Consider the following 25,876-nt stretch of genomic DNA (forward strand, 5'->3'; position numbering starts at 1 on the left):
GTGGTCTCTGACCGGCCCCTTCCTTCACTCTGGCCGCCTGGGCCTGCAGTGTGGCTAAGGGGGGGGGGGGGGGGCGGTGCGGGGCTGATTAAACGTACCGACTGTCCTCCAGCCACAGGACCAGGCCCAGCGCTGGGGAAGCGCGCAGCTGTTACCCTCCTCGGCCAGGTCTGGCTGCCTTTGCGCCAGTACTCGCGCTCTCACGTGCCCTACACCTGGCGGCTCCTCTTTAAGACGTCCCACAACCGGCCTCTCGCGGCCCTTCGGGCTGCGGCAGAGACGTCAGCTCCTCGTAGCAGCCTCCAGGACACCCCCTCCCCGGGTCCCACTCCTCCTTCTCTCGGGTTGCGTGTCCCCATCCACGTCACCGCCCTCCAGACCGGGCTCGGGCAGGGGCGACCCTGTCTGTGCAGGCCCGGAGAGGCGGCCGCCGGGGGACACGGAATGCAGGGCGCGGGGTGGGGGTGGGGGGCGGCTGGGGGCCCAGGGCGCTGAGGAGGGGACGGAGACCGCGGCGGGGGGGACCGCACCCCCCCCCCCGTGCGCCAGGCTGGGGGCGGGGTGGGGGGGCACGGCGGGGTCCCAGGGCGCCAGGCTGGGGGCGGGGACCGCGGCGGGGGTGGGGGGGCCGTGCGCCAGGCTGGCGGCGGGTGGGGGGGGGCACGGCGGGGTCCCAGGGCGCCAGGCTGGGGGCGGGGACCGGGGCGGGGGGCCCAGTGCGCCGGGCTACAGGGGGGCGCGGCGGCTGCGGGCGGCGGCCGGCAGGGGGCGCGGCGCCGGGAGCCGGGAGGGAGCGCGCGGGGAGCGAGCGCAAGACGCGCGGCGGCGGCAGCGGCGGCGGCGACGCGCGCGCCCAGCCCACCCCCCGCGCCCGCCGCCGCCGCCGCCGCCGCCCGGACAATAAACAGCCGCGCGCGGGGCGATGCCCGAGCCGGTGCCGCCGCCCCCGCGCCGCGCAGCCCCGGCCGCCAGGCCTTAGCCCGCCAGGCCTCCCCCCACCGCTCCCCGGCCCGCCGCCGCCCCCCACCCCGAGCCCCCCGCCCCCGCGCCCGCCCGGCGCCCGCCCCCGCCCAGCATCGCGGACCCACCCGGACCTCGGCGTGGAGATGGAGTGAGTAGGCGCGCTCGGGCCGGGGGTGGAAGGCTCGGGGGCCCGGGGGAGGGGGGCGAGGGAGGGGCGAGGCCTCCCCCCCATCTCCCGTCCCTCCGTGGGGCGCGTCGCGGCCCCCGCGCGGAGAGGAAGGCGGCGGCGAGGGGCTCCCGGGCCTCCCGGGCCTCCCGGCTCTGCCGGAGAAGCACTTGGGCCGCGTCCGCCCTGAGGCCTCCCCCATCCCCGACCCCCGGCGGCGACCCACGGGCTCATGTGGGGACTGGGGCGGCAGCGGCCGGTGGGGGCGCAGCCTGGGGCGCTGGGGAGGGGGAGGCCCGCGTCTCTTCCCGAGCCCCGCCCGCGTCCCCGGGCTAGCCTCGACCCTCGGCCACCTGTGGGCTCCAGAGCGGGAGCCGCGGGGTGATGGACGGACCCCCTCCCCATTGCATTGCACTGGCCTTCAGCCTCCCCCCGCCCCCCCCCCCCCGCCCGCCTCCAACCTGAGCACTCGCTCCCTGTGCCCTGGACGCACCAGTCCTCCCTCTGTCTGGCTGCCCTCCCCAAGGGCCACAGCACTGTCAGGAGCGCCTGCTGGGGCGGGGGTCCCGCCAGCAGATACTGTCCTGACTACCGCGGGAAGGAGGGAGGGAGGGAGGGAGGGAGGGGGCCTCTCTGCAGCCTTCCTGGTCTGGGACGTGTGTGAGCCTGGAGGTCCAGGTGCTTTCCGGCAGGCGAGCTTGGGTCTGATCCCTTCCCAGGGAAGGCGTCCCCAAGATGGGACCCCAAATGGTGTAGCCAAGGAAGAGGCCTGGCCACTTGCACCATAGGCTAAAGGTGCAAGCGGGACAGGCAGCCTGGGTCCCCCCCGGGGGGGTGGGCAGCCTCGGTCCCCGGGGGGGGGGGGGGGCAGCCTGGGTCCCCGGGGGCTGGGCGAGGAACTGCCCACAGCAGCAGAGGGTTCTCGCACAAGGTGCTGGATGAGCGTGCACAGTCGTTTCAGACAGAGTCCCCTCTCTGCTGGCGTCAGGGTAACCCCCAGGCCCCACTCCCACAGGTGGGCACTGAGGTTGTGGGGTGTGCTGACATGGCCAGGAGATGAGAAGTGGTGTCCGGGTCCTGGCAGCCCCCGCACTGTGTGCCAAGGCCAGCAGCTGTCTTGCTTGGGGCCAGGTCCCCCCCCCACCTCTGGGCAGAGGCCCGGAGAGGGAGGCCCCCCCAGCCCGCGCCCCCCCCCCCCGTCGCCGCCCAGCAGCCCCTGCCCTTCCCACTGGGTGTGTTTTCTGAGCCGACAACTCTCCTCCAGGGATTCACCCGTGACCTGCCACACCCCCGGCTGGGTGGGGGCCGCTGCAGCCCGCCCTCCCCAGGAAGGGACACCCGATGTCCTCTGCTTTGGAAAACCCAGACAAAGGCCCGGCCTGCTCCCCCACCCGGCCCCCGGGAGCCCAGCCAGGGGCTCAGGGGAGCCAGGGCCCGGATGTGTCTGCCCGCATTAGGTTCCCCGACTTGTTTATCTGCTCTGCTCCCCAGGCCCGAGGGGAGCCTCTGGGCCTCCAGACAGCAGACCCTGAGCAGAGTGTGGCTGTGGGGAGGGGGCTGCCTCGGGGGATGAGGGGTGAAAACCAAGGGAAAGGCCCGCCCATGAGCGGATATTCTGGTTGGACCCTGTTTCATTTCCTGCTGTCCCTTTCGTTCCGGGCTGAGGTGCTACTGAGGCCCAGAGAGGGGCAGCCGCTGCCTCAGAGTCACACAGCAGGAGGAGGGCCCCTGAGTGCTTGCGGCCCTGCCCCAGTGCCTTTTGCCCGTGGATCAGACATGCTGCCTCGGGCCCCACGTTGGGTAGATCGCTGGGTTTTCTGGGGGCAGACGTGGGACCGGCTTGGCGTTCACGGGCCTGAGTGGCCGTGAGAGAAAGCGTCTGTGCCCCCGGCTTGGGTGGCTGGGCGGGTGGGGAGCGGCCCCATCCTGCCCTGTCCTGCTGGAGCGCCCGGCCCTGGTGGCCCAGCTTGAGGTCCCATTCCAGGGGCCCGAGGCAGCTGCCCTTTCCTCCTCCACGGGCTTTGCCGTCCGAGTCAGAAGAGATGGTCGTGGCTCACGGCGCTGCTGGAGAGGTGAAATATGAGTTGAAGGATTTATCACAATTTTGTTAATTTAAGGATTAAATTAATGGTTAAGTTAGTTTGTGTCAACTTAACAACTTAAGGGTTTAACCAAAATCCTTGAGTAACTACCTCCAGGGAGGCCGGGAGCAGGATGGGGGCCCCGCTGACGGGTGGGGCACAGGAGGAGCGACGGAGCTGGGTGGGATACCTGTCCTTGGGGGTGGAGGTGGCGCTGGCCGCGTGGCCCCTGGCCCAGGGCACCAGGCTATGCAGCTCTGAGCAGCCTAAGTCCGGTGAATGGGCTCAGACGGGGCCGCAGTAGATTCCTTCCCCGGCCTCAGGCTCGGGCCTTTTTCCCAGGAGAAGGTCTCAACCGGGTGCAAAATGGGTCCTTAACGCCTCTCTCACACTTGCTAATCTCCCCGTTTAACGAGAGCCGAACCAGTTAAAAGGCAGCAGCGTCTAGTGATAATTGAACGTAATCACCGGCTTTTATTCTCGTCGTATCTATTTTTTAGTGTTTTTACTCTGATGTTTGCGTGAGCGGTGTCTGGTTTTCGGTCTTGGCCACGGGGTGACATTTCCTTCTGAAAGCAGGGGGGTTCCTTGAAACAGTGAGTGTCCCCTTGAAGGGACAGAGTGTCCCCTTGAAGGGACGGTACCAGCGGTGGTGGCAGGAACTTGGGAAGGCGGGTAACGTTTAGTAAGTCCTTGCTGTGCATGGGGCTTTTTGTCCGTGTGGATGTGCTTGATGCTTACGAAGCCCTGCAAGGTGGGGAAACTGAGGCTCAGAGAGGTGACCTGATATATCTGAGGCCACATCACCGGGATTTGCTCCTGGGTCCTTTCAGCTGCCAGGGTTGGGGGGGGTGGTGGTGGGGTCTTTGTACCTTCCTGTGTCCCATGGACTGGGCGGGGGGGGGGGGGGGGCTAGGTATCCTGACATTAACTTCTCACCCCTGCGTCTAGGACCACCTGCCCTGTGCCTCCCCGCCCCCTCCCAGGAGGGGTGTGGCTAGAGGCGGGGGCGATGCTGTAAGTATTTCTGGGGGGAGTTCTGCCATCTTCAAGGGTCTCAGACTTTCATTCTGGGAAGTGGGTTGACGTTCTTTAAAAAAATCATGCCCCCTTTTTCCAAGTCTGGGAACCCGTTTCTTTCCATCCACCTGTGATCCGTTGATTTAGGTAACACTCCCTGCCCACCCGCGGAGCCTTGTGTAGGGATAGGGCCCCGCTCCATCCCATCACGGACCTTCTCTAGGAGAGAGATTTAGAGGTGTACCTAGGTGGGCAGAGGGCCTGCCTGCTGGGGGGCTGGCCTGTGCAAAGGCCTGGAGGTGGGAAAAGAAAGCCTCAGCGGAAAGCAGTGCTGTTTGCTTTGTGCTCTCGGGGCTAGGTCCTGCCAGGCTTGGGGCACCCAGCAGGGGAGCCACGGGCAGCCACGGACCGACGGTGTCCAAGCAGGAGAGGAGTGAGGTTTTGACCTAGGCATAGAAAGAGGATCTGGAAGCCGAGGACCAGGTCAGGGCTCAGTGTGGACAGTCACCGTGTGAGGGGGGGAATGGGGGGACCCCGTGTCTGGGCGGCAGAGCTGGGGGGAGGGGGGACCCCGTGACTGGGTGCCAGAGACCTGACTTCAGACCCCTGGATGGGCAGGGCGGGCGCCTTGGCCACACTGCACAGGGTCTCCATGTGGCGCCGATGGCTGAGGGCGGGTCTCAGGGTCTACGGTGTGTGGAGTTGGCCTGGGGGTCTGTCTTGTTTTCAAACAACTTTTTTACGCTTATTTATTTATTTTGAGAGAGCGCGCAGGTGGGCACAAGCAGGGGAGGGGCAGAGAGAAGGAGAGACAGAATCCCCAGCAGGCTCCGCACTGTCAGCACAAGCCCGACGCGGGGCTCGTCCTGCAAACCATGAGATCACGACCTGAGCCGAGATCAAGAGTCGGACGCTTAACCGACTGAGCCGCCCAGGCGCCCCTGGGGCGTCTGTCTGCTCTCAAGGGTATAAAGCAGGAATTCAGGGACCCCCTGAGCCTATCACTGGGACAGTCCGGGTCAGGCTGGGAATTTGGAGGGGAGCCCAGCCCAGGCCGAGTGGGAAAGACAGGTGAGAATCAGAGTAGGGGGAGTCACTGCAAGGACAAAAGGGTAGTGGAGGCTCGGGCCGGGCCTGGGAGCCCAGCCCGGTGAGCAGACCGTGGGTGTCGGGGGCAGCAGTGTTGGGCTCTGAAGGCCGAGTGACGGGCAGGGTCCCTCCTGGTAACTTCTGTCACGGTGAGAAGGCGCTGCCAGTCGGTTTGTAGTCAGATGCTCCTGACCCCGAGAGTCCCGGGTGGGGCCCGCGGGATCCGCCACCGCCCATGGGGCGGGTGGGGCCCTGGCACCAGCCCAGCTGTTTCCGCTCCACACGTGTGTGTTTTCTACCGGCTTCCGTGAGATGCAACCCACACACCACAGAATCCACCTGTCAGGAGGATGCAATTCAGTGGTTTTCAGTATGTCCACGTAGTTGTTTGATCACCACCTCTTTCTAGTTCCAGAACATTCCATCAGCCCAAAAGCAACCCTATCCCCATCCCCAGTCACGCCCCAACCCCCAACCCCCACGAGCCCCCTTCCCGTCCGTGGATGAGCCCGTTCTGGACGTTTCACCCACGCGGACTCAGACCCTGCGTGGCCTCTCGTGTCAGGTTCCCTCCCTGAGCGTTGTGTGTTCGGGGTCCGTCCGCGGGGCGGCAGGGGTGGGCGCCTTGCTCCTGCTCGCGGCCGAGGGACCTTCCTGAGTGTGGTGGACGTGTTCTATCTGTTTATCCATCAATGGACACTGGGTTGGTTTTTAAATTTATTTTATTTTTTATTAAAATTTTTTTTCATGTTTGTTTATTATTTTTGAGAGAGAGAAAGAGACAGAGCGCGAGCCGTGGAGGGGCAGAGAGGGAGACACTGAGCTGTCAGCACAGAGCCTGACGCGGGGCTCGAACCCACAAACCATGAGATCATGACCTGAGCGGAAGTTGGATGCTCAACCGACTGAGCCCTCCAGGCGCCCAACACTGGGTTGTTTTACGCATTAATTTCTATAGTCACTTCTGAGGTGGTTGGGTGACCTTGGGCCTATTACTTGTCCTCTGTTGGAGGCGGGGAGCCTGTTTTAGATAAATGTCTGATGTGACACTGAGTTTCTTCCAAGAGAGATGGTCACAGGACAGTGGTCCTCAGGGTGGTGGGAATGTGACAGGGGAGGGACCCTTGGGTGCGAGCCACCTCTGAAAAGGTAAAGACTCTAACTGATTCGCTGGCCCGGTGAACGTTCATTGAACCCTGCTGTTCACTGGGGGCTGGGGACATGTTATGGACAGAAAGAGACCCTGTCCTTGTGGGGAAATAAACAAATGATGAGGGTGCTGCTTGGTGGCGAGCTGGTGAGGGGTTGGGGGTACAGGGGAGGCCTACGTGAGGAGGTGACGTTGAGGGAGCCAGTGAGTCCTGGGAGAGAGCTCGGCAGATAGAGGACACGGCCAGTGCAAAGGTCCTGAGGTGGGAGCATGCCTGGAATGTTTGGGGGTTGTGGCTGGATCCGAGGGAGGGGTGGGGAGGGACCACAGCTCTTTGGGGCTGGTCTCTGCCTCTGGATCGAGGCCCAGCTTGCCCTAAGCTGGAGAAGGCCTCTGGGTGCCATTCATGCCCCACTGCCCTTCCCCCGTGGGGGCCCAGGGCAGGGTCCACCCCCCTCCCCTCCCCCCAGGTTAATAGGCAACAACTGTGCCTCTGGATCTGTGGCCTGCTGTGATCCCAGTTTCCACTGTGGGGGTGATGCCTCTGCCTTGAGCTTTCCGGAAAACCCGGCCATGCCTCACGGGCTGTTCACCTCACCGAAGACTGTAGTTGTCCCCTGTGCCGACGGTCTCAGAGGAAGAGAATTCCTTCCTGATGAAGGGACAAGATCAGGAAGGCTTCCTGGAAGAGGCAGCTGCATGTGCTCTGAGCTTGGAGCAAGGAAAGGGGGAGGCAGGGAGCTGGTGAAGGGTGGGGGCTTGAACACCAGCTAAGACGCTGAGCCTTGTGACCAGGCTGTGCAGGGCCTCACAGGGAGGAAGGTTCTGGGGGCTGGAGGGGGACAAAGGCCCCACAAGGGAGTTGGGAACCAGCAGTGAGATTAGGACTCCCCCCCATTCCAGCCACCCCAGTGGGGGGACGGGCCACAGGGCTCCCTTCCTTAGCCCCTTCCTCAGCCAGACTCCGCTCTCCTTCCCTGCACCCGTGGCCACGGCCACGGCTGTTTCCTTTCAGTTAGCACAGGAATGTTGCCGGTGTTGGGCTCCGTGCCTGCCTGGGCCAGGACCCCTCATTCCACTGGAGCTGCCTGGCATGGGCCTGGAAGGACCGGTGTGTGACCCCCTCCCGCCTCAGACCCAGCTCATCCTGCCCGCTGGGTGACCTTGGGCAGGTTGCGTAACCTCTCTGGTGCCTTTAAAATATAAACGCCTCCCAAAGCCGAGGCCTCTGCAGGGCCCGGCTCGTTTGGGTTTGGGCCTCATTAGCTCATCTCCTGAAGCCAGGATTATCTCATTCGCTCTCAGCCCACACCCTCTCGAGTCCTGAGCCGCCCACATCGGGGCTCGAGCCCAGAATTTGCTCCAAGCACTGTAAAAATAATCAGGCGAGGACAGGAGTCTGCCTGTGCTGAGGGTGGGCCTCCGGGAGGAGGGTCTGTCCCTCCACCAGCAGCTGCTGTGGCCCATTGCCCAGCAGAGCCAGTGGAGGCCCAGAGACGGGAGTGACCAGCCCTGGGCCACACGGCCGGCGGGGACAGCTCTCACCTGTCCAAACCCGACCGTGTGTTTTGGCCCAAGCTCGATTCTCTGCCCAGCATCTGCTGACATCTGGCCTCTGTGTCCCTCGCTGGGTCCTGAGGAGCGTCCCCGCCGTCCCATTGTCCCCCCACCCCCACCCCCACCTGTGCGGCCTGGCCAGGCCTCAGGGAGGCCCTGTGCTCGGGGAGCGCTCAGGAGCCCGCCTGTCTGGATCGAGCGTCAGTTGGCCCACTGAGGAAACAGGCCGAATCACTCCACCTGCCTCTCAGCGTCGTCAGGAGGGTGCTTCCCAAATGCCCTGTACATGCTCACCGGCTCCCGAGCCTCAGTTTCCCATCCTGGGAAATGGGGCTGAGCCCTGCGGGGGGAAGATGGGGAGCGCTGGGACCGGTGTCCCTACGTCGTGGCCGTTTGATTAGGATTCTGCGGTCAGACTTTGTCCTTCGGTTTGTGATGCATTGTCTGGCTTACCTCGGTCTCCCTGGCTCCAGGGGCAGGTCCAGAGCCTTCGGGGTACAATCCCCTTCCCTGGGCTGCGGCCCCTGACACCAGAAGGGGGGCACCCCCAGCAGCGGGGCAGGGCGGACCCCTTACCTCCCCGCATCGCACCCTCCCCGGCGGCCCCTGAGGCCCAGGGCGGGAAACCCCTTAGCCCCCCAGGCCCGGCTTGGGGGCGGGAGATGCTCCGCGCCGGCCCAGGCCCAGCCCCCGCGTGCCGGCCTCCGCGTTGCCATGGGGACGGTGCGGTTGCCCGGGCGACCGCCTCCCGCGGGCCCCACCAGGGGGGGGGCGGCGCCCGGGGCGGGGCGGCTTTGGCGCCCTGAGGCGTGGGGAGGGGCGCCGAGGGGGGCACGCAAGGCTGTGCCCTCTAAGCTGCGACAGGGACGATGAAGGGAGGGATGGATATTGTCTCCCCGGGGCCTGTGTGCCTCTCCACAGTGGGCCCGCCTGACCTTCCCCTGACCTGGTTCAGCCGGCAGGGACATGCCGCCCAGCGAGGACACTGCCTGCCTTGTTGTCTCCAGCCTGGCAGGCTGGCCACAGAGCGTCCCCGTGTCCCTGTGTCCGGCCTGAATGGCCGCCTGCCTGCTGGGGTGCGGACCCAGCATTAGGCCGCTGCTGCCTCTGCCCTGCGGGGCCCTGTGCGCGCTGGGGTCTCGGGGGCTATATGCCCCTCGCCCAGCTGCACCGTCTTCCTGGTGGGTCCCTGGAGGCCGCGTGGCAGCTGGGAAAGGGTAGGCCTGTGGGGTGGCCCGGAGCTCTGTGCTTCCCGGCTGTGTGACTGTGGGCAAGTGACTTGCTCTCTCTGGGCTTCACTTGCCAGCGGTGGGAGGAGTGCACCAGGCGGAGTGAACAGCAGGCAGGATCAGGAGCTTGGAGCGCTTGAGGTGGAGCGGAAGGGTCTGGGGCACGGAGTAAGCAGGAGGGAGAACCAGGGAGGTGAGGGCGGGGAGCTGGAGAGGGCTGGGCTACACTGGGACTTCCTTCACGGGGCGATGGGAGCCAGGGACATACAAGGGCAGGAGAATGAGTGGTTCTGCCTCTGTTGTGGGTGGAGAGGGGGCCTTCGGGGGGCAGGCAGGTGACAGGCTGTGGTCGAGGCCGGAGATGGGAAACGTGAGCTTTGCGAGAAGCGGAGGGCGGGCCTCCGTGGGGCACGCGGAGCGGTGCGGCAGACCCAGAAACGTAGCTGATCAGGCCCTTCAGGGAGGGCCTCCGAGCTAGGTTGCTGGATCGAGCCTTTCCTGAACTTCACCCAGCTGAACCCGGCCTCCCTGAGGAAGGAGAGGGGGAAGCCACAGAGGGTGCGGCTGGTGTTGTCGGGTCCCTGGGAGGCACAAAGGGGCCAGGTGCCACCCGCCAGGAAGGGAAGAGCTGGGTGGGGTCACCCGCCGGGGCGTGAGAACCAGATGCCTTCCCGGGTCTCAGCAAGGCCAGGAACCTGAGCCTGAGTGGGGTGTGTGGTGGGGCACTGCAGTTCAGGATAGATCTCCCCGGGAGCAGCCGCCTGGGTGTGGGTGAAGCCTCGGTCCCAGGGGTGGACCTCACCCAACACCCCGTGTGACTGTGCCTCTGTCTCCTTTCTGAATGGCAGCGGGCGGGGCGGGGGGCACCCAACAGGAGCTCGGGCGTCTGTACCCACTGTTTGTGCAGATGGGGAGCCAAGGCCCAGAGGGGTTGGCGGGTCTGTGGAGGGTCTTTGGAGGCCCCGGGGTGGCTCCTGGCCCACGGCTGAGGGCTGGTCGGGGCGAAAGCAGACCTGGAGGACGGTCTGTGACTTCGTCCCTGTGCAGATGAGGGTCTTGTAAGAGGATCCGGGTCCCACTGCCCAGAACCACCCCCCCCCCCCGTGCCTGCCAGCCCTGACCCCGTGAGACTGGTGAGGCCAGAGCGGCCCTGGGATCGCTGGGGATTTGGGCAGAGAACCGGGAGGCGGGGGGTCCACGCTGGAGCTCAAGACCCTGCCTCCTCTCCCTGCCTCGCCTTGTCACAGAGGCCCTGGAGGCCAGACTTTATCCTCAGGCCCGTCACGGACGACAGCTCAGGTGCAGACATTTCATTGAGCACCTGCTGTGTGCAACTACTGAGCACCTACTATGTGCAGCCATTTCACTGAGCACCTACTGTGTGCAGGCATCTTACTGAGCACCTACTGTATACAACTACTGAGCACCTACTATGTGCAGCCATTTCACTGAGCACCTACTGTGTGCCGGCATCTTACTGAGCACCTACTGTATACAACTACTGAGACCCTATTATGTGCAGCCATTTCACTGAGCACCTACTGTGTGCAGCTTCCAGGGGCCCTGCGAGAGGCCATAGAAAGGAGAGGCCAGGTTCTGCTGTTTCCCACCATGTGTGGAGGGTTTGGGGGAGCAGTGGGGAGGGAAGGGCAAGAACCAGGTCCCCATCTAGTCCTAGGCCTCTTGCCTCCCCCCACGGAAGCAGGAAGCCTGTCCCTTCAGCTGCACCTGGCCACACGGACGTTTATCCAGCGCCCGCTACGTGCCAGTTCTGGGTGGCTTCCCGGAAACATCCCGTGGATGAGAAAGGGCGTCTGGGGCTGAAATCTGGGTTTGCTGCTTCTTGGCCTCCTGTTCCCCAGGGGGCTGAGAGCCCTTTCTGAGCACTGGGGCTCCCAGGAGACTCCAGGGGAACCCCCAGGATAGCAAGTCCGAGGGTTGGGAGGGGGGCCGGGGTCCTTCACCCTCCGTGTGTCCCTCCCGGCGCTGGATGGCAGGTGCTTGCCGGGTAGGCGGGCGAGGGGCTGCACGCCTTTTCCGTCTCCGAGTCTGGGCGAGGGGCTGCACGCCTTTTCCTGCACATTCTTCACGACCCAGCTCCTCCCCAAACCCTTCCCCAGTCTCTAGGCAGAGCCCCGCCCTCCTGTCCCTGGGCCCTGCTCTGAGGGGGGCAGGAAGCTTTGCGGGATGAGGCTCAGGACAGGACAGAGCTGCCTCTGAGGGGGGCAGGGAAGGGTCCCATGAAGCTGGAAGGCACAGGGCTGGGTTCTGACCAGATCTGTTGAAAGCAGGCTGGGGTGGGCCCCACCTCGACCTTGTGCGTTCTCTTCCCCCAGGGTCCTGGCGGCAGAAACCACATCCCAGCAGGAGCGGCTCCAGGCCATTGCAGTGAGTCCCCTGCCCCTCTGACGGTGTGGATGGGGGTCGGGGTCTCCACACCCAGCCCGGGGCCCTTGGGACTCAGAACCAGGGCGTCCCGCGGGAACCCTGAGTGCCTCCCCGCAAAATGGACATGAAGGGGTCCCCTCAGTTCTCAGAACGTGGCCTCCTAGTGGAGCCTTCTACTGGAGATGGGGGGACAGGTGGGGGGGGTTCAGGCTGGGGGCTCAGACCGGGGGGGTCAGGTTGGGGGGTCAGACCGGGGCATAGGCTGGGGAGGACAGGCAGGGATCCGATCGGCCAAGTAGGTGCCGTTCACGGTAAAGCAGGATCTGTGTGGGCAAAGCGTCCGGTGGGTTTGGTGGGGTCTGTGTGGCCCCCACCTAGTCCTGACCCGTCGTGTGCATCCCCGTCAGGAGAAGCGGAGGTGGCAGGCGGAGATGGAGAGCAAGCGTCGGCAGCTGGAGGACGACCGTCGGCAGCTACAGCACCTGAAGGTCCTGAGCGTGCGGCCCGGCCGGGGACCTGGGCCTCGGCTGGGGGGAGGCAGAGCCTCTGGGACCCGGGCCTCGGCTGGTGGTGGGGGAGGCGGGCCCCAGGACCCGGGCCTCGGCTGGTGGGGGGTGGCCGGGCCCCAGGACCTGGGCCTTGTCTGGTGGGGGGGGAGGCGGGCCCCAGGACCTGGGCCTCGGCTGGTGGGGGGGGGCAGGGCCCCAGGACCCGGGCCTCGGCTGGTGGGGGGGAGGCAGGGCCCCAGGACCCGGGCCTCGGCTGGTGGTGGGGGGGCCGGGCCCCAGGACCCGGGCCTCGGCTGGTGGGGGGGAGGCAGGGCCCCAGGACCCGGGCCTCGGCTGGTGGGGGGGGGCCGGGCCCCAGGACCCGGGCCTTGTCTGGTTGGGGGGGGGGGCCGGGCCCCAGGACCCGGGCCTCGGCTGGTGGGGGGGGGGGCCGGGCCCCAGGACCTGGGCCTCATCTGGGGGGAGGCAGAGCCTCTGGGACCTGGGCCTTGTCTGGTGGGGGGGAGGCGGGCCCCAGGACCTGGGCCTCGTCTGGGGGGAGGCAGAGCCTCTGGGACCTGGGCCTTGTCTGGTGGGGGGGAGGCGGGCCCCAGGACCTGGGCCTCGTCTGGGGGGAGGCAGAGCCTCTGGGACCTGGGCCTTGTCTGGTGGGGGGGAGGCGGGCCCCAGGACCTGGGCCTCGTCTGGGGGGAGGCAGAGCCTCTGGGACCTGGGCCTCGGCTGGTGGGGGGGAGGCAGGGCCCCAGGACCCGGGCCTCGGCTGGTGGGGGGGAGGCGGGCCCCAGGACCCGGGCCTCGGCTGGTGGGGGTGGCCGGGCCCCAGGACCCGGGCCTCGGCTGGTGGTGGGGGGGCCGGGCCCCAGGACCCGGGCCTCGGCTGGTGGGGGGGGCAGGGCCCCAGGACCCGGGTCTCGGCTGGTGGGGGGAGGGGGCGGGCCCCAGGACCCGGGCCTCTGCTGGTGGGGGGGAGGCAGGGCCCCAGGACCCGGGCCTCGGCTGGTGGGGGTGGCCGGGCCCCAGGACCCGGGCCTCGGCTGGTGGGGGGTGGCCGGGCCCCAGGACCTGGGCCTCGGCTGGTGGGGGGCGGCAGGGCCCCAGGACCCGGGCCTCGGCTGGTGGGGGGGGGGCCGGGCCCCAGGACCCGGGCCTCGGCTGGTGGGGGGGAGGCAGGGACCCAGGACCCGGGCCTCGGCTGGTGGGGGGGGGGCCGGGCCCCAGGACCCGGGCCTCGGCTGGTGGGGGGGGGCCGGGCCCCAGGACCTGGGCCTCGGCTGGTGGGGGGGGGGCGGGGCCCCAGGACCTGGGCCTTGCCCCTGACAGGGGCTGGGGGAGTGGGAAGGCAGAGCTGACCGCACCCTGACTCTGACCCGGGTCCCTATCAACCCCAGTCCAAGGCGTTGCGGGAGCGCTGGCTGCTGGGGGAGACGTCCTCAGCATCACAGGGGGACGAGGACATGCGGAGACAGATGCGGGAGGACGAGCAGAGGGCGCGGCTGCTGGAGGGGTCCATCTCCAGGTGGGTGGGGTGCGGTCCAGGCGCGGCTTTGATGGATGGTGTGCGGGCCTCTGAGCTGGGCCTGAGGGGGCAGGGGGCTGCCTGGCGCGACCCCCTGCTCCCTCCAGCGCCCGGCGGTGCAGGTGTGTGAGGGTGACCGTCGGGGCGGATCCTGAAGGATGGGAGTTGCCCGCAGCGGCCTCCCTGGGGGTTTCCTGGCGCCAGCCCCGCCGGTGAGCCTTCCCTGGCTTGGTGCTGGTGCCGGCCACAGACGCCCAGGCAGCTGGGCCCGCAGGAAGCCTGGGGTGGGGGGGCGGGGCGGGCCCAGGGAAAGTGACCCCCTCCCCGCCACCCCCCCCTCCCCCGCCCCGGGCCGGGACAAAAGGCCTGGGGTTTCCGGGCAGGCAGAGGCTCAGCTCCAGGGCGGCAGGGTCACGGTGGAGGGAAGTGACGGCCAAGATTCCAAGCGTCCACTTGGCCAGAGAAGGTCCAAGAGGCGTGGGGCCTGCCCGGGCCCCACAGCTCGGCCCGCCCACCACGAAGACCTGGGATCCTGTTCCGCCGCCCAAGCCTATTCCCCGGGGCCAGAGCAGGGGGCTCGAATGGAGGCGGGACTCAGGCGGGACAGGACTGCCGGGCAGAGGGCAGAAACTTGCTGGGGATTGTTGGCCACTGGGGGCTGGACGAGGTGGGCTTCTACATCCCACCCTGCTGGGTGCAGCCCTGGGCGGGGCGGGGCACACGGGCCAGTTCAGGAGACTTCACGGGGGAGGGGGTCTCGCTTGAGCCCTGCCGTGTGTCCCGCACGAGTCAAGTGCTTTGGGGGCCCTTGGCTTTCTTCCCCCTCCTCAGGTGGCTCTGCCTGGACGCCTCCCTCAGGAAGCCCTCCAGGCTGACCCTAACTGTGGCCAGCCTGTCCACCTAGGGCTAGGCTTGCTTCATCAGGGGCCACGGCCCCAAGCCCCGGCCGGCGCTGTTTTGTTCTCACGGGGCCGTGTGCTCGTTACTTTGCAGTATTTGGAAGGTGATGTGGGTTTTCCAGTTCCCCCAGAGAGAGAAAGCTTCCTGTAAACATAAATGCGTGTGAACGGAAAACAGGAGACTTGGTTACAAACCAACAGACAAGTACCCGGAGGCAGTGAAGGTGCCAGGGACGGGCCAGCCCGACCCGGCTGCCCGCCTCGGTTTCCCCGGTTGCGAGAGGGAAGGATGCAAATGGCTCCCAGCAGGTGGGGGGCATCGAGTCAGGGAGCCCACGGTGGCGCTGGCGCTCACCGCCCCCCCCCCCGCCCTCCCCAGGCTCCAGAAGGAGATTGAGGTGCTGGAGAACGCGGGCCCGCTCACCACTGCTGCTGGAGAGGGCGCCGCAGCCCCGAGCCCAGCCAAGGACGAGAAGACGGAGGTGGCGCTCGATTCTCGGCAGGTGAGGAGGTGATGATGCGCCTGGGGCGCCCACCAGGGCCAGCCCCAGGGTGAGACACCGCCCCTTCTCAGACTTCGGAGCCACTTCCCGCTGTGCGCCTCAGTTTCCCCCACCCCCCTTAAGCGCCCCCACGTGCTGGGGTGTCAGGAGGGACCGCGGGCACTTTGCACGAGACCTGGCGCAGGGGCAGCTCTCGACGAAACCCCCACTTGTCACCCCTGCTTTTGCCGAGTCTGCCACCGCCGTCGCCTGTCCGTGGGCCCATCCCGGTGGGAACAGCGCCCCCCTCGGGTGGAAGAGAAGCTCCGGGACCCGGACAGGTTGAGGCCACACTGCTAGGAGGTGGTCTTTACCGGACTTGGCCATGTTTCTGGGGTCTGACGAAACCAGACCCTGGAACTCTGGACCCAGAGCTCATGGACGCCGTGTGTTAGCACAGATTCAAGATCTCCCAGGCACCTTTGCTGCTGTAGGATTCAGGAGCCCTGGGACACGTGTTCCCCCCTCGTGTCCTAGCTGTGACGGCACCTTGCCTTGGGGCAGGGGCCCTGGGGGCGTCTTGAAGGCCGGCATCCCTGCCGTGTGTCTGGGCCCTTCTCCACATGCTCCTCTGTCAGCTGTCCCCTGCTCACTGCTTTCCGGGGCCTGGCCTGGGGCAGACCAGCGGGATGTGGCCTGGGGCCTGGCCTCGCCGAATCACGCCAGGAGAGCGGGAGGAGGGTGGTCAGGCCGCGATGGGTCAGCCCAGGGTCCTGCGGAGTCCCTGAGGAGGCATTTGATGCATGGGAACCCTAGACAGACTTCCTGGAGGAGGTGGGTTTTGAAATGGAACGGGAGTTCTTCGGACTTGGGCTCGAGACGAGAGGGACCTTGCACCGAGGTTGACTGTGTATAGACCTTGTTGTCGTGATGCCCGCGTCCTGGAGACTGAGACACTGGTTGGGTACGTGACACGGTACCTCGAGGGACAGTGACACGATGTGGTCGGGGTGCAGAGTGAGAAACCAGCCAGGCAGAAATCTAGAGTGCAGGGACGTCACATACAAAGGCCCTGGGACAGGAATGTGTTCAAGGAACAGGGAGGCTGGCCAGACATGGGGGGTGGGGGAGGAGAGGCCTGCGGGCAGGGAATCTGTGGACCCGAGACCCTGGGGGTCATCGAGAAGGGTTTCGTCTTCGTTTGGGGAGCAACAGAGAGCCACCGGTGGCTTCTGAGCAGGGCGGGACATTATCTGGCTGTCACAGGCTAGGGCAGGGGTGGGGGGGTCCCTTCCGGAGGAGACCGCACCTGTGATGGGGTCACCAGCTGCGAAGCCGAGCCCTCTGCGGGGTCCCCCCCCCCACTGCTCCCAGCGGGAAGGCGCGCCCCAGCCCTGACCTCTGTCCCTTCTTTCTTGCAGGCCCCGGTGGGCACGCCCAAAGGTAGGCTCCGGGGAGGGGCGGGGCCCGAGCGCCCTCTGGTGGCCGGAGGCGGGTGGTGGGCTTGGGGAGGGTGCCTGGAATGTGACGGCTGGTGGCTGGCGTTGCCGACGGAGGCCGGTGGTTGTCGCTTCTGTGGAGCCCCGCCTCTGGCCACGTCCACTTGCTCCGGTGCCGGCGGGCGGGCGGGCCTCGGTTTTCACGTCTATACAGTGGGATCTGTGGGGGCAAGAAATCAGCGTCTCAGCAAGTCCGGGGGACGGGGCGCTGTTTTAAAGGACAAGGTTCCCCGCCCACAGGTGAAAGTCTGCCATTCAGGAAACAGAGACAAAAAGCCAAAAGTTTGAGATGTGGGATCTATCTTACTCCCTTCCTCCAAAACGATTACAGATAAATAATATACATCTGCCAGTATTTCACAAATATGGATGGTGCTTAAATGTAGATTTAATTGCAAATATGATTGTTAAATATAACAAAGTATTAACCGTATTAAAACTATTTAATATAAATTATATTTTTAAAGCACATATTGAACTAGTATCCGCATGTGGGAGCGTGGAAGGAGGCCCACCAGCCGGGACTGGAGGTGGTGGCCAGTGTCTTCGGCCTGATTTGTTGCATGTTAATTATTCAGGGGAGTGTCTTACTGTGGAATTAAAAATGAATAAGTAAAAAAAAAAAATCCACCCAGGGCTCTCAGGGATTTTGTGAAAATCATCTGAGCTGAGAGATGGAAGCAGACTGGGGGCTGGTGTGTGTTTAGGGGGTTCTGGACGTGCACACGTGTGGAGGGGAGTGTCTGGATGTCTGGGCAGTGTCTACATGTCTGGGGGTTATCTGGCTGCCTGGGTGGGGTGCCCAGGCGTCTGGGGGTGTCCAGGGGGTGCCTGGGGGTGTCCAGGTATGTCTGGGTATCTGGGGGGTGGCCGAGTGTCTGGGGGCATCTGCAGGGGGTTGTCTGGGGGGTGTCTGGGTGTCTGAGGGTATGTGAGCATGTGGGGAGGTGTCGAGACAGCTGGAGGTGTCTGGGTGTATCTGGAGGGGTGTCCGGGGGTCTGTGCGACCGTCCCTCCTCTGACCCCCATCTCTGTCTCTACCCTTCACTCCCTGAACAGAGAAAGGAGTCTCCAACACCCCTGTGAGGACGGTCGAAGGCTCCACCATGATGAAAGCAGGTGGGTCGGCCCCCTGCCTCGCCCCCTGCACCCAGCTGTGTCCCTGGGCTGAGCGCCGGGCCCAGGGGGCCTGGAGAGGCAGGGGCCAGGGCAGACGCAGACGCGCCCTCAGCAGGAGCTGTGGTTATGGGGGTGGCAGCCGGACCGAGGCCCACCCCTGAGCCTGGGGTGGGGCCCGGCCGCCCCCCTGCTTTGGCACCCTGGTCACGCGCTGGCCCAGCTTCCCTGAGAAGGTGGGGCCCCTCGCATGGCCGCTCTCTAACCCAGTGCTCCCCACGGCGTCCTCCCTAACCTTGCTGCCCCCTCCCTGCCTGTGGGCGGCGCACAGGCCCCCCCCCCCCCCCGCACACGCCCGCACGTGCTCACTGCAGAGCCTCCCTCCTCTGCTGTCCTCAGGCTGCCTCAGGATAGGGAGCGAGCGCACCGCTCCTGGAGGTGACCAAGCTGGGACTCAGGCATTTCTGCGCTTCTGGGAAGCCGAGAGAGACAGGGTTAGCGCTAAGCATCACACAGAGTTGGGGTTCAGGTTCTCGCTCTGCCACAAGGTGACTCCCTGTCTCCGCCTGTTGGGCAGCGGGATTATACTGACTGCAGGCCCAGGGTCAGGGACCCAACCCGGGAGCAGTGACGGGTGGTCACAGCTGGCAAAGCCTTATTGCTGCCGCTGGTATTGGGGTGAGTTGTGGATGCAGGAAACCACAGAGGGAGGTGAAGACCATATTGGGGGCAGGGTGGCCAGGACACCTTGGACGGTGACAGGGGAGGCCCGGGGTCTCGTGCAGGGTCAGGCAGTTTTGCCCCAGGAGGCAGGGGACAGAGGGTAGCATTTGCCAGGGAGGAGGTGTCTTCAGGACCTCTGTGCCAGTCAGACCAGCTCCACCCTGTCCCTTAACCAATGACCTTGTGTAGTGCACAACCCATGCAACTGTGTGTCTGGAGATGAGGGTGTTAGGTGGTGCAGGGGTGTGGATTAAATGGCATTCGTTCAGTCATTTGGCAAGTGCTTATTGAGCACCTGCTGTGTGCAAGGTGTGAGGGGCACAACCCGGGGTGGGGGGTGGGGCTGACATTCTGATAAGGGCAATGTCTATGCAGTTAACTTATGGAGAAAATAAGGCAGCAGGTGGAGCTGGAGGGGGCACATTTAATCAGAGGGCTCAGGGGAGGCCAAACTTAGTAGGTGACATTTGAGCAAGGACCCAAAAGAAGTGAAGGAGCAAGGCATAGGGAGATAGGTGTTTCAGGTGGAGGTCACAGCACATGCAAAGGCCCGGGGACTGGATTTGTACCTGCCCTGGGGAAGGAATAACCAGGAGGCCTGAGTTGATTAGAGCAGAATGAGCTAGGGGGGAGAGAGGAAGGAGGTGAGCGCAGGCCAAGTCATGCTGGGTCCCGTGGGTGTGGGAGGACTCAGGCCTTAACCCTGGGACAGCACAGGGGAGCCCTGGAGGGCTGTGGGGGGAGGAGGGACCTGTACCACCCAGTGCTCACTGGCGCCCTCTGGTGGCAGTGGGGAGAACAGACCGTGGGCGGCGCCTGGAGGCCAGTGAGAGGGCAGGAGAGGCCTTCAGTGGGTCCCAGAGCGGTGGGGGGAGATGGGGAGCTGACCTGGTCAGGGGACACGGAGAGGTTGAGATGTGGGTTGAGATTCCAACTGTTCCCAAGGCAGCACCCACTAGATTTGCAAATGGACAGATGTGGGGGGTGAGAGAGGCAGAGGAGGAGGGAATTGCAGCTTATAGGGGCAGATTGGAGGGAGTCTTGGACATGGTGATTTGGGGGCTCCTCGGGGACCCTGAGGGGAAGGTGGGATACTGGGATTCAGGGCGAGGTCCTGGGGGCCATGGTCAGCACCCGGGGGTCACTGCTAGGACCCAGGCTCCCCATGTGGTCTTTGTGGTGGTGATTTCTGTACAGTGGGGGCGGGATTTTGGCTGTTGAATTATGGCTCTAACGGGTAATGACGCTCATTTATTTCAAGAGGGAATTTTCCATTCTTCATAGTGAAAGAGCTGACGATCAGTTCGATAGTTGACCGAAGTACGGACGCACAGACATGCTGACCACCGAGGCGGGGGTGGGGGGTCCAGGACAGGGCGGAGATCCAGCTGGGAACGCAGGCCTGCCAACCCAAGTTCAGACCTTGGCTGTGACCGTGGCCAAGGCATGGCCTCCCGCTGGCTCTGAGGAAGCAGAAGCAGTGTAAGGCTTTCCACGTGGGGTGGGATGCGAGTTTGGGCTTCGAATGCCGAGCAAAGGACCTCAGGCTGGCGCCCGTGTGGTGCCGGGGAGCTGGGGGCAGACGAGGAGCTGGGGGGCGCTGCGTGGAGGGCGTCCCCACTGCTTGGCTCTGCGCTGCCGGCTCCCCTCCCTGGCTTGGCTGCAGCCGGCGGGGGGCACGTGGGCAGGTGGCCTTGGGTAACCCGTGCCTCCCGTGCCAGCCATGTACTCGGTCGAGATCACGGTGGAGAAGGACAAGGTGACGGGGGAGACCCGGGTGCTGTCCAGCACCACCTTGCTCCCTCGGGAGCCGCTCCCTCAGGGCATCAAGGTGTACGAAGACGAGACCAAAGGTATGCGGCCCCCGTCCCCCACCCCAGGCCCCCACCCCACCCCCTTCCGCAGCCCACCTGAGTTGACGTGGGTGCTGCTCGGGGAACGGTCTCACCCCCCACAGCCCACTGTTGACTTAGAGGCCGTTCAGTACTGGGCCTGCAGCCCTGTCTTTGTTCACTCCAGGAACCTGACCGGAAGCTTGGCTGAGGGCTGGGTCCTAGGCTGGGCTCTGGGAATCGAATCACAGAGGGACGCGGCTCTGTCCTAGCAGAGCCCCTTGGCCCGTGGGCCCAGCCCTTCAGTCTGGAGCTCACGAATAAATTTAGATGATTATTGTTGAGATAAAGATGACAAGACCCCCTGAGATGCAGCGTCTAGCGGGGGCGGGGAGGGGCCAGGGGAGGCCCCTCAGAGGAAGTGAGCAGGGCCTCACTGGACGCACAGCAGGTGCACAAGGAAACAACAGTGTGCCTCACGGAGGCCACAGCATGTGCAAAGGCCCTGTGGCGGGATGGCATTTGCTGAGCTGGAGGAACTGAAAGGAGCCTGTGGGGCTGGTGCAGAGTGGAGGGAGGCGTCAGGTGAAGCGTTGGCGGGAGGGGCGAGCAGGGGCCAAGGTGCCGAGATCTGGTTTGGTTTTGGGAGTTCCCTCTGGCGGCCGGGAGGGAAACAGGGTGTGAGAGACTCCAGCAGGAAGCCTGATGAGCAGCAGCCTTGGTCAAAAGTCCCAACACGCCTGTCTGTCTCTCCCTCTCTCTCTCTCTGTAAGTCATAAGCCATAAAATTCACTCTTTTTGTTTTTAGGTAAAAAAAAAACCACTTTATTTATTAAAATGTTTATGTTTCAGAGAGAGAGAGCACACGTGCGCACACGCATGAGCGGGGCGGGGGTGGGGGGGCAGAGAGAGAGACACAGAATCCAAAGCAGGCTCCAGGCACAGAGCCCGACGCGGGGCTCGAACTCACAAACTGTGAGATCATGACTTGAGCTGAGGTTGGCGCTCAACTGACTGAGCCGGCCAGGCGGCCCAAGAAAAAACTTTCTTTTAAACTGTGTTATCCGTCCGTGTTTAGACAGCAATTTCATAAATATTTTGGCATTTAAACTTTTGCTCATTTTTGGCATGGCCTGTGGGGGATAGTATATAAATAACCCCAGGGAGGGGAAATTTCGGGCGGCATTTACTACAATGGTAGGAGAAAGGAGACGGATCACTTCAGTAAACAAAATACGCGTTGAGAAGACATTAAAAAGTTGTATTCAAAATTAAGGCAAACCATTTGCTTTCCTCGTGCCGTGGAGTCCATGGAGCTGGCCGCCTGAGTCGGGGATAAAATTATACCGCCCGGCCCAGAGTCCGTCAGTAAGTCCACAGTGGGGTCTGTGCCCAGACGTGGTGTATGGAGTGGAAGGGTCCAGGACACCCACACAATTCAGCACATGGTTCGGTGGGTTTTGGTTCGTTTGCCATGTTATGTGCTCTAATTCCGGAACATTTTCGTTCTCCAAAGCAGAAGCCCCATCACCCCCCATGCCCACCGTGGCATCCACGTAACCCCCTTCCTGTCTGTGGCTGAGCCTGTTCTGGACGTTTCGCACACGTAGAATCACACAAGTGGAATCACACACAAGTGGCCGTTTGTGTCTGGTTCCCTCCCTGAGCGCCGTGTGTTCAGGGTCCGTCCGCGTTCATATTTTATGGGCTGAATAATATTCCGTTGTTTGGGAGGACCACATTTTGTTTATCCAGTCATCGTTGATGGCTGTCTGGGATGTTTCCTTCTTTTGGGTTTTAGGACGCTATACAAGGTTTTGTAGGCGCACATGTTTTCATTTCTCTTGGGTGATACCAAGGCATGGAATTTCTGGGTCACATGGGGACTCTGTGTTTTACCTTTGGAGGAACTGCTGGGTGTTTTCTTTTTTTTATGTTTATTTATTTTTGAGGGAGAGAGAGAGAGAGAGAGACAGAGCATGAGCCAGGGAGGGGCAGAGAGAGAGAGAGGGAGACACAGAATCTGAAGCAGGCTCCAGGCTCTGAGCCATCAGCACAGAGCCTGATGCGGGGCTCAAACCCACAAACCGTGAGATCATGACCCGAGTTGAAGTCAGACGCTCAACCGACAGAGCCCCCAGGCGCCCCATCTCCCCCTCCCACTAGCCATGCACAAGGGTCCCCAGCTCCCCACGTCTTCGGCAACACTTGTTATTGTCCCTCTTCAAGTTACTATCGTTATTTCTGGAGCCATCGTGTCGGTGGTGAGATGATGTCTCGCTGTGTCGATTCCCAGAGCCTCATGATCTTAGAGGCTGTTCGGTCTCTGTGGCTGTGAAAGGGGCCCACTCGCAGCCCAGCTCTGTCGTGGTTTGGAACGTAGACCTGGGTGGGCAGAGTTCCCGTTCCAGCCCTCCCCAGCTGTGTGGCCCTGGGCACGTCCCAGCTGCCTTGGCTCCTGGACAAGAGTGACCTCGCAGGGCTGAGGGCAGAGGCAGTGCCTGATGCCTGGGCTCCCAGAAGGTCCTCCCTGAGCACAGCCTGGCCCAGCCTGGGGGACTCTGGACCCGCCAGACTGGACTCTGGTTGCTTAGCAATGGGAAGGTGATCCATTTCCTTGGCGGCCAAGGGCTCGGATTCCTGTCTCGGGGGCAGTGGCCAGTGGGAAATACTCGGCTGGATCCCGTGCAACCAGGGCACGCCCCACCCTCCGGGCCTCCAGCCCAGAGTCGCCGCAAGGCCTTGAGGTGTGGACACCCGTCCCCCGGATTTGGAAACCGAAAGTAGAGAGCGCTTTCCTTCTGGCCAGAAACCGGGAACTGGAGCCCTGACCCTTGACCCCGGAGGAGGCAAGTCCCTAGGGTGTGTCCCCCCCCCCCCCACACACACACACTGAGGAAGGGCAGCTGTGTTTCCAGGAGTCTGCTGGGCTGGCGCCATGGTGTGGCGGGACCCCTCCCTGCCCTCGGGGACTGCTCCCTGACCTTGGGGACTCCAGCCCAGATCAGAGACACCAGTGTGGAGCTGGGGAGATCTGGAGAACGCCTTTAGGGAGATTGTATGCACTCAGGTGTCTTCCTTTCAGACATGGGCGGGGGGGGGGGTACACACGAGGCTGGGGTATCTAGAGGGGTCAGTCTTCTTCCTCAGCGAGCGACGGAGTCCAGGGTGGTCAGGAGAGGGAGTGACCAGACTAAACTTTAACTCAGGGTCAACCACAGGGACCCAAGGAAGGAAGTCACGGTCCCTGAAACTCCTCATGGGAGGGAAACACACTTAGACCACTTAGACCGGTCGGGTCCAGCCCCGGCCGGCTGTGTGACCAAGGGCTGGCCACGTCCATGGTCTGAAGCGGCGTGGGACCCAGTCGCCGGGAAACACTGCAGGATGCAAGCAGACAGAGGCCCCGTCCGCTGGATTCCAGTCTTTCCTGGTCTCCAACAGGTGCTTCTGTGCCTGTACATTTTCGTCTGTGCGCCAGTTTGAGGGGGGGCACGGACGGCCACAGGGAGCTTTCGATGCCCGTTGGTTTTAAATGCGTGGTCCGGTTTCGCATTCCTTTTTACCCTGGGGGGCGGCCCACAGCCCTGCCAGGCCTCCCCTCCTCCCAGAGAGAGCCAGCTTACTCTCCGTCTGTCTGTCTGTCTCTCCCACCCCTGCCAGTGGTCCACGCTGTGGACGGCACCGCGGAGAACGGGATCCACCCGCTGAGCTCCTCCGAGGTAGAGGAGCTCATCCACAAGGCCGACGAGGTCACGCTGAGCGAGGCGGGGTCCGTGGCGGGGGCGGCGGAGGCCCGGGGGGCGTCCAAGGAGGCGGCGCAGAGCACCCCGTCCAGGCGGGAGATCACCGGCGTGCAGGCCCAGCCGGGAGAGGCCACGTCGGGCCCGCCGGGCATCCAGCCCGGCCAGGAGCCCCCGGTCACCATGATCTTCATGGGCTACCAGAACGTGGAGGACGAGGCCGAGAGCCAGAAGGTGCTGGGGCTGCAGGGCACCATCACGGCCGAGCTGGTGGTCATCGAGGACGCCGCGGAGCTCAAGGAGCCCGCCCCGCCCAACGGCAGCGCGGCCGAGCCCCCCGCGGCCGGCGCCTCCCGGGAGGAGAACCAGGTGGGGCCCGAGGCCCCCGCCAGCGACCCCCAGGACCTGGACACGAAGAAGCAGCGTTGTAAATGCTGCTCTATCATGTGAGCCCCCCGGCCCCCGCCCCCGCCCCGCCCTCCACCCACAGTCACCCACCGCCCGGCCCGGCGCCTGCCCGCCCTCCACCCACAGTCACGGGCCCCGGACACGCGGCTGTCACATGGTCCCGCCGAAGGTTCTTTCAATGGAAAGAGAGGGACGGGGGTCCCCCACCCCATCGCCACCCCCGACACCCCTGAGCCACTGAGCCGTGCACCTGCGCCTGGTAGGAGAGCGACACGGACGGACCCACGTTTCCCGACGCGAAGGGCACCCCCCTCCCCCGCCCCCCCCCCCCCCCCACGACACGGCCGGGGTTTCGGTGCAGCCGCGGCCGTTGGCCAGCCGCCCTCTGGGCCTCCTGCCTGTGCCTTCCTGCCGCCTCCAATGAGGTCCCCGAGGGGACGTCCTGCCGGGTTAGGGCTCCTGGGGGCCCGCTCTGTCCCCGCTTAGCCCCTGGAAATGGGGTTTCCCGGCCGAAGCTGTGGCGTCCGTACCCAGGCCATTGGGGTGAGGCCATGCTTCTTTGGGGAGTCTGGGTCGGAGGTCAGGTTCAGGGTCCTGGAAAGAAGCCAGGCCCCGCTCTCTGGATACCCCCAGCCTGGTGTGCCCCTCCCCCCAGGCTCTCTCTGGGGTGGCCGGGGGTGAGAGGGGCGGCATGCTGGAGCCTGGGAAGGGAGAGCCCCAGGGACACGCCCCCGTGGGGGATGGGTCCGGGACCCCTGCGCTGTCCCCCTGCCACGGGGCCCAGGGCCACGCGAGCCGCTTCTTGTCCTGAGCTCCCACTCCCACTGGGCCCTTCTTCCTCCTGGTGCTAATTTGGGGACCCTGGGGGGCTGCCCGGGACCTGCTTGGACCAGGGTGCTGGGCCCCTCCAACCATACCCCAGAGATCAGGCCACTGCCACTCCAGCGGGCTTGGCACATTTCCGGCAGTGGTGGGGAGCACGAAGCCTGGGGCGCGGGGGGGGGGGCTTCCTCCGCAGGAGACCCCCATCTGCCGCCCCGCCCGATGCGAGCCTGTCCCCTTCCCGCCGGGAGGGGGGCGGGGACAGGGGTTGCGCTCCTGGGGGCAGCCGACACCTGGATGTGCACACACATCTCCCCAGTTGCAGCCACGCTCGCCCCAGAGGCGCGTTCGTGCACACGCTCGCAGACCCTCCCGTGTGGGCTGTGGGCTGTGAGGCCCCGTCTCAGCTCCTCCCCTAGGGGCCTCCCACCCGGTGCCCGGGGCGGGCGCAAGGGTCGCCTCTGGTCGCAGCCCGGACCCCGACTCAGCTCTGCCCCTTGGTGGCAGGGGGAGAGGCCCCCTGCGAGGTGACCCTGGGCAGTGGCCGTGGGACCCCCTCTTCCTCCTTGAGTCCTCGAGCTGTGAGCCTCCGCTGAAGTGCCCCTCTGCTTTTGATGTGTGACAAGGCCTTGTTGTTCTTGACTTTCCCAGAGAAGCAAATAAACAGTGTGAACAGCCCCAGGC

At 64.6% G+C, this 25,876-nt stretch overlaps 1 protein-coding gene across 7 annotated transcripts; it reads left to right on the forward strand.

Moving 5' to 3' along the window:
- Positions 1-1,002: 1,002 nt before the first annotated feature.
- On the forward strand, positions 1,003-25,869 carry PALM (paralemmin). Of its 7 annotated transcripts, none has more exons than XM_023242580.2 (10): positions 1,003-1,111; positions 11,592-11,643; positions 12,051-12,131; positions 13,541-13,668; positions 14,947-15,070; positions 16,471-16,492; positions 17,016-17,078; positions 17,608-17,667; positions 20,109-20,240; positions 23,883-25,869. In XM_023242580.2, exons 1-10 carry the CDS (start codon positions 1,107-1,109, stop codon positions 24,410-24,412), a joined length of 1,197 nt encoding a protein of 398 aa, XP_023098348.2. In that variant the 5' UTR covers positions 1,003-1,106; the 3' UTR covers positions 24,413-25,869. The 7 variants fall into 7 exon arrangements, with proteins under 7 accessions (XP_023098348.2, XP_023098354.2, XP_023098345.2 ...); XM_023242586.2 differs by lacking the exon at positions 1,003-1,111 and adding an exon at positions 2,708-3,201; XM_023242568.2 differs by lacking the exon at positions 1,003-1,111 and adding an exon at positions 8,868-9,243.
- Positions 25,870-25,876: the final 7 nt, after the last annotated feature.

The sequence above is a fragment of the Felis catus genome, chromosome A2 (assembly GCF_018350175.1).
Source record: "Felis catus isolate Fca126 chromosome A2, F.catus_Fca126_mat1.0, whole genome shotgun sequence".
Classification (NCBI taxonomy): domain Eukaryota; kingdom Metazoa; phylum Chordata; class Mammalia; order Carnivora; family Felidae; genus Felis; species Felis catus.

Excerpts from the sequence above, each read along its gene's own strand:
- PALM (XM_023242568.2), top strand. The coding sequence starts at position 9,083 with ATGGCCGCCTGCCTGCTGGGGTGCGGACCCAGCATTAGGCCGCTGCTG. Across the intron at positions 11,644-12,050 it reads AGCGGCTCCAGGCCATTGCA|GAGAAGCGGAGGTGGCAGGC; the intron begins GTGAGTCCCCTG and ends CATCCCCGTCAG. Across the intron at positions 17,668-20,108 it reads CTCCACCATGATGAAAGCAG|CCATGTACTCGGTCGAGATC; the intron begins GTGGGTCGGCCC and ends CTCCCGTGCCAG.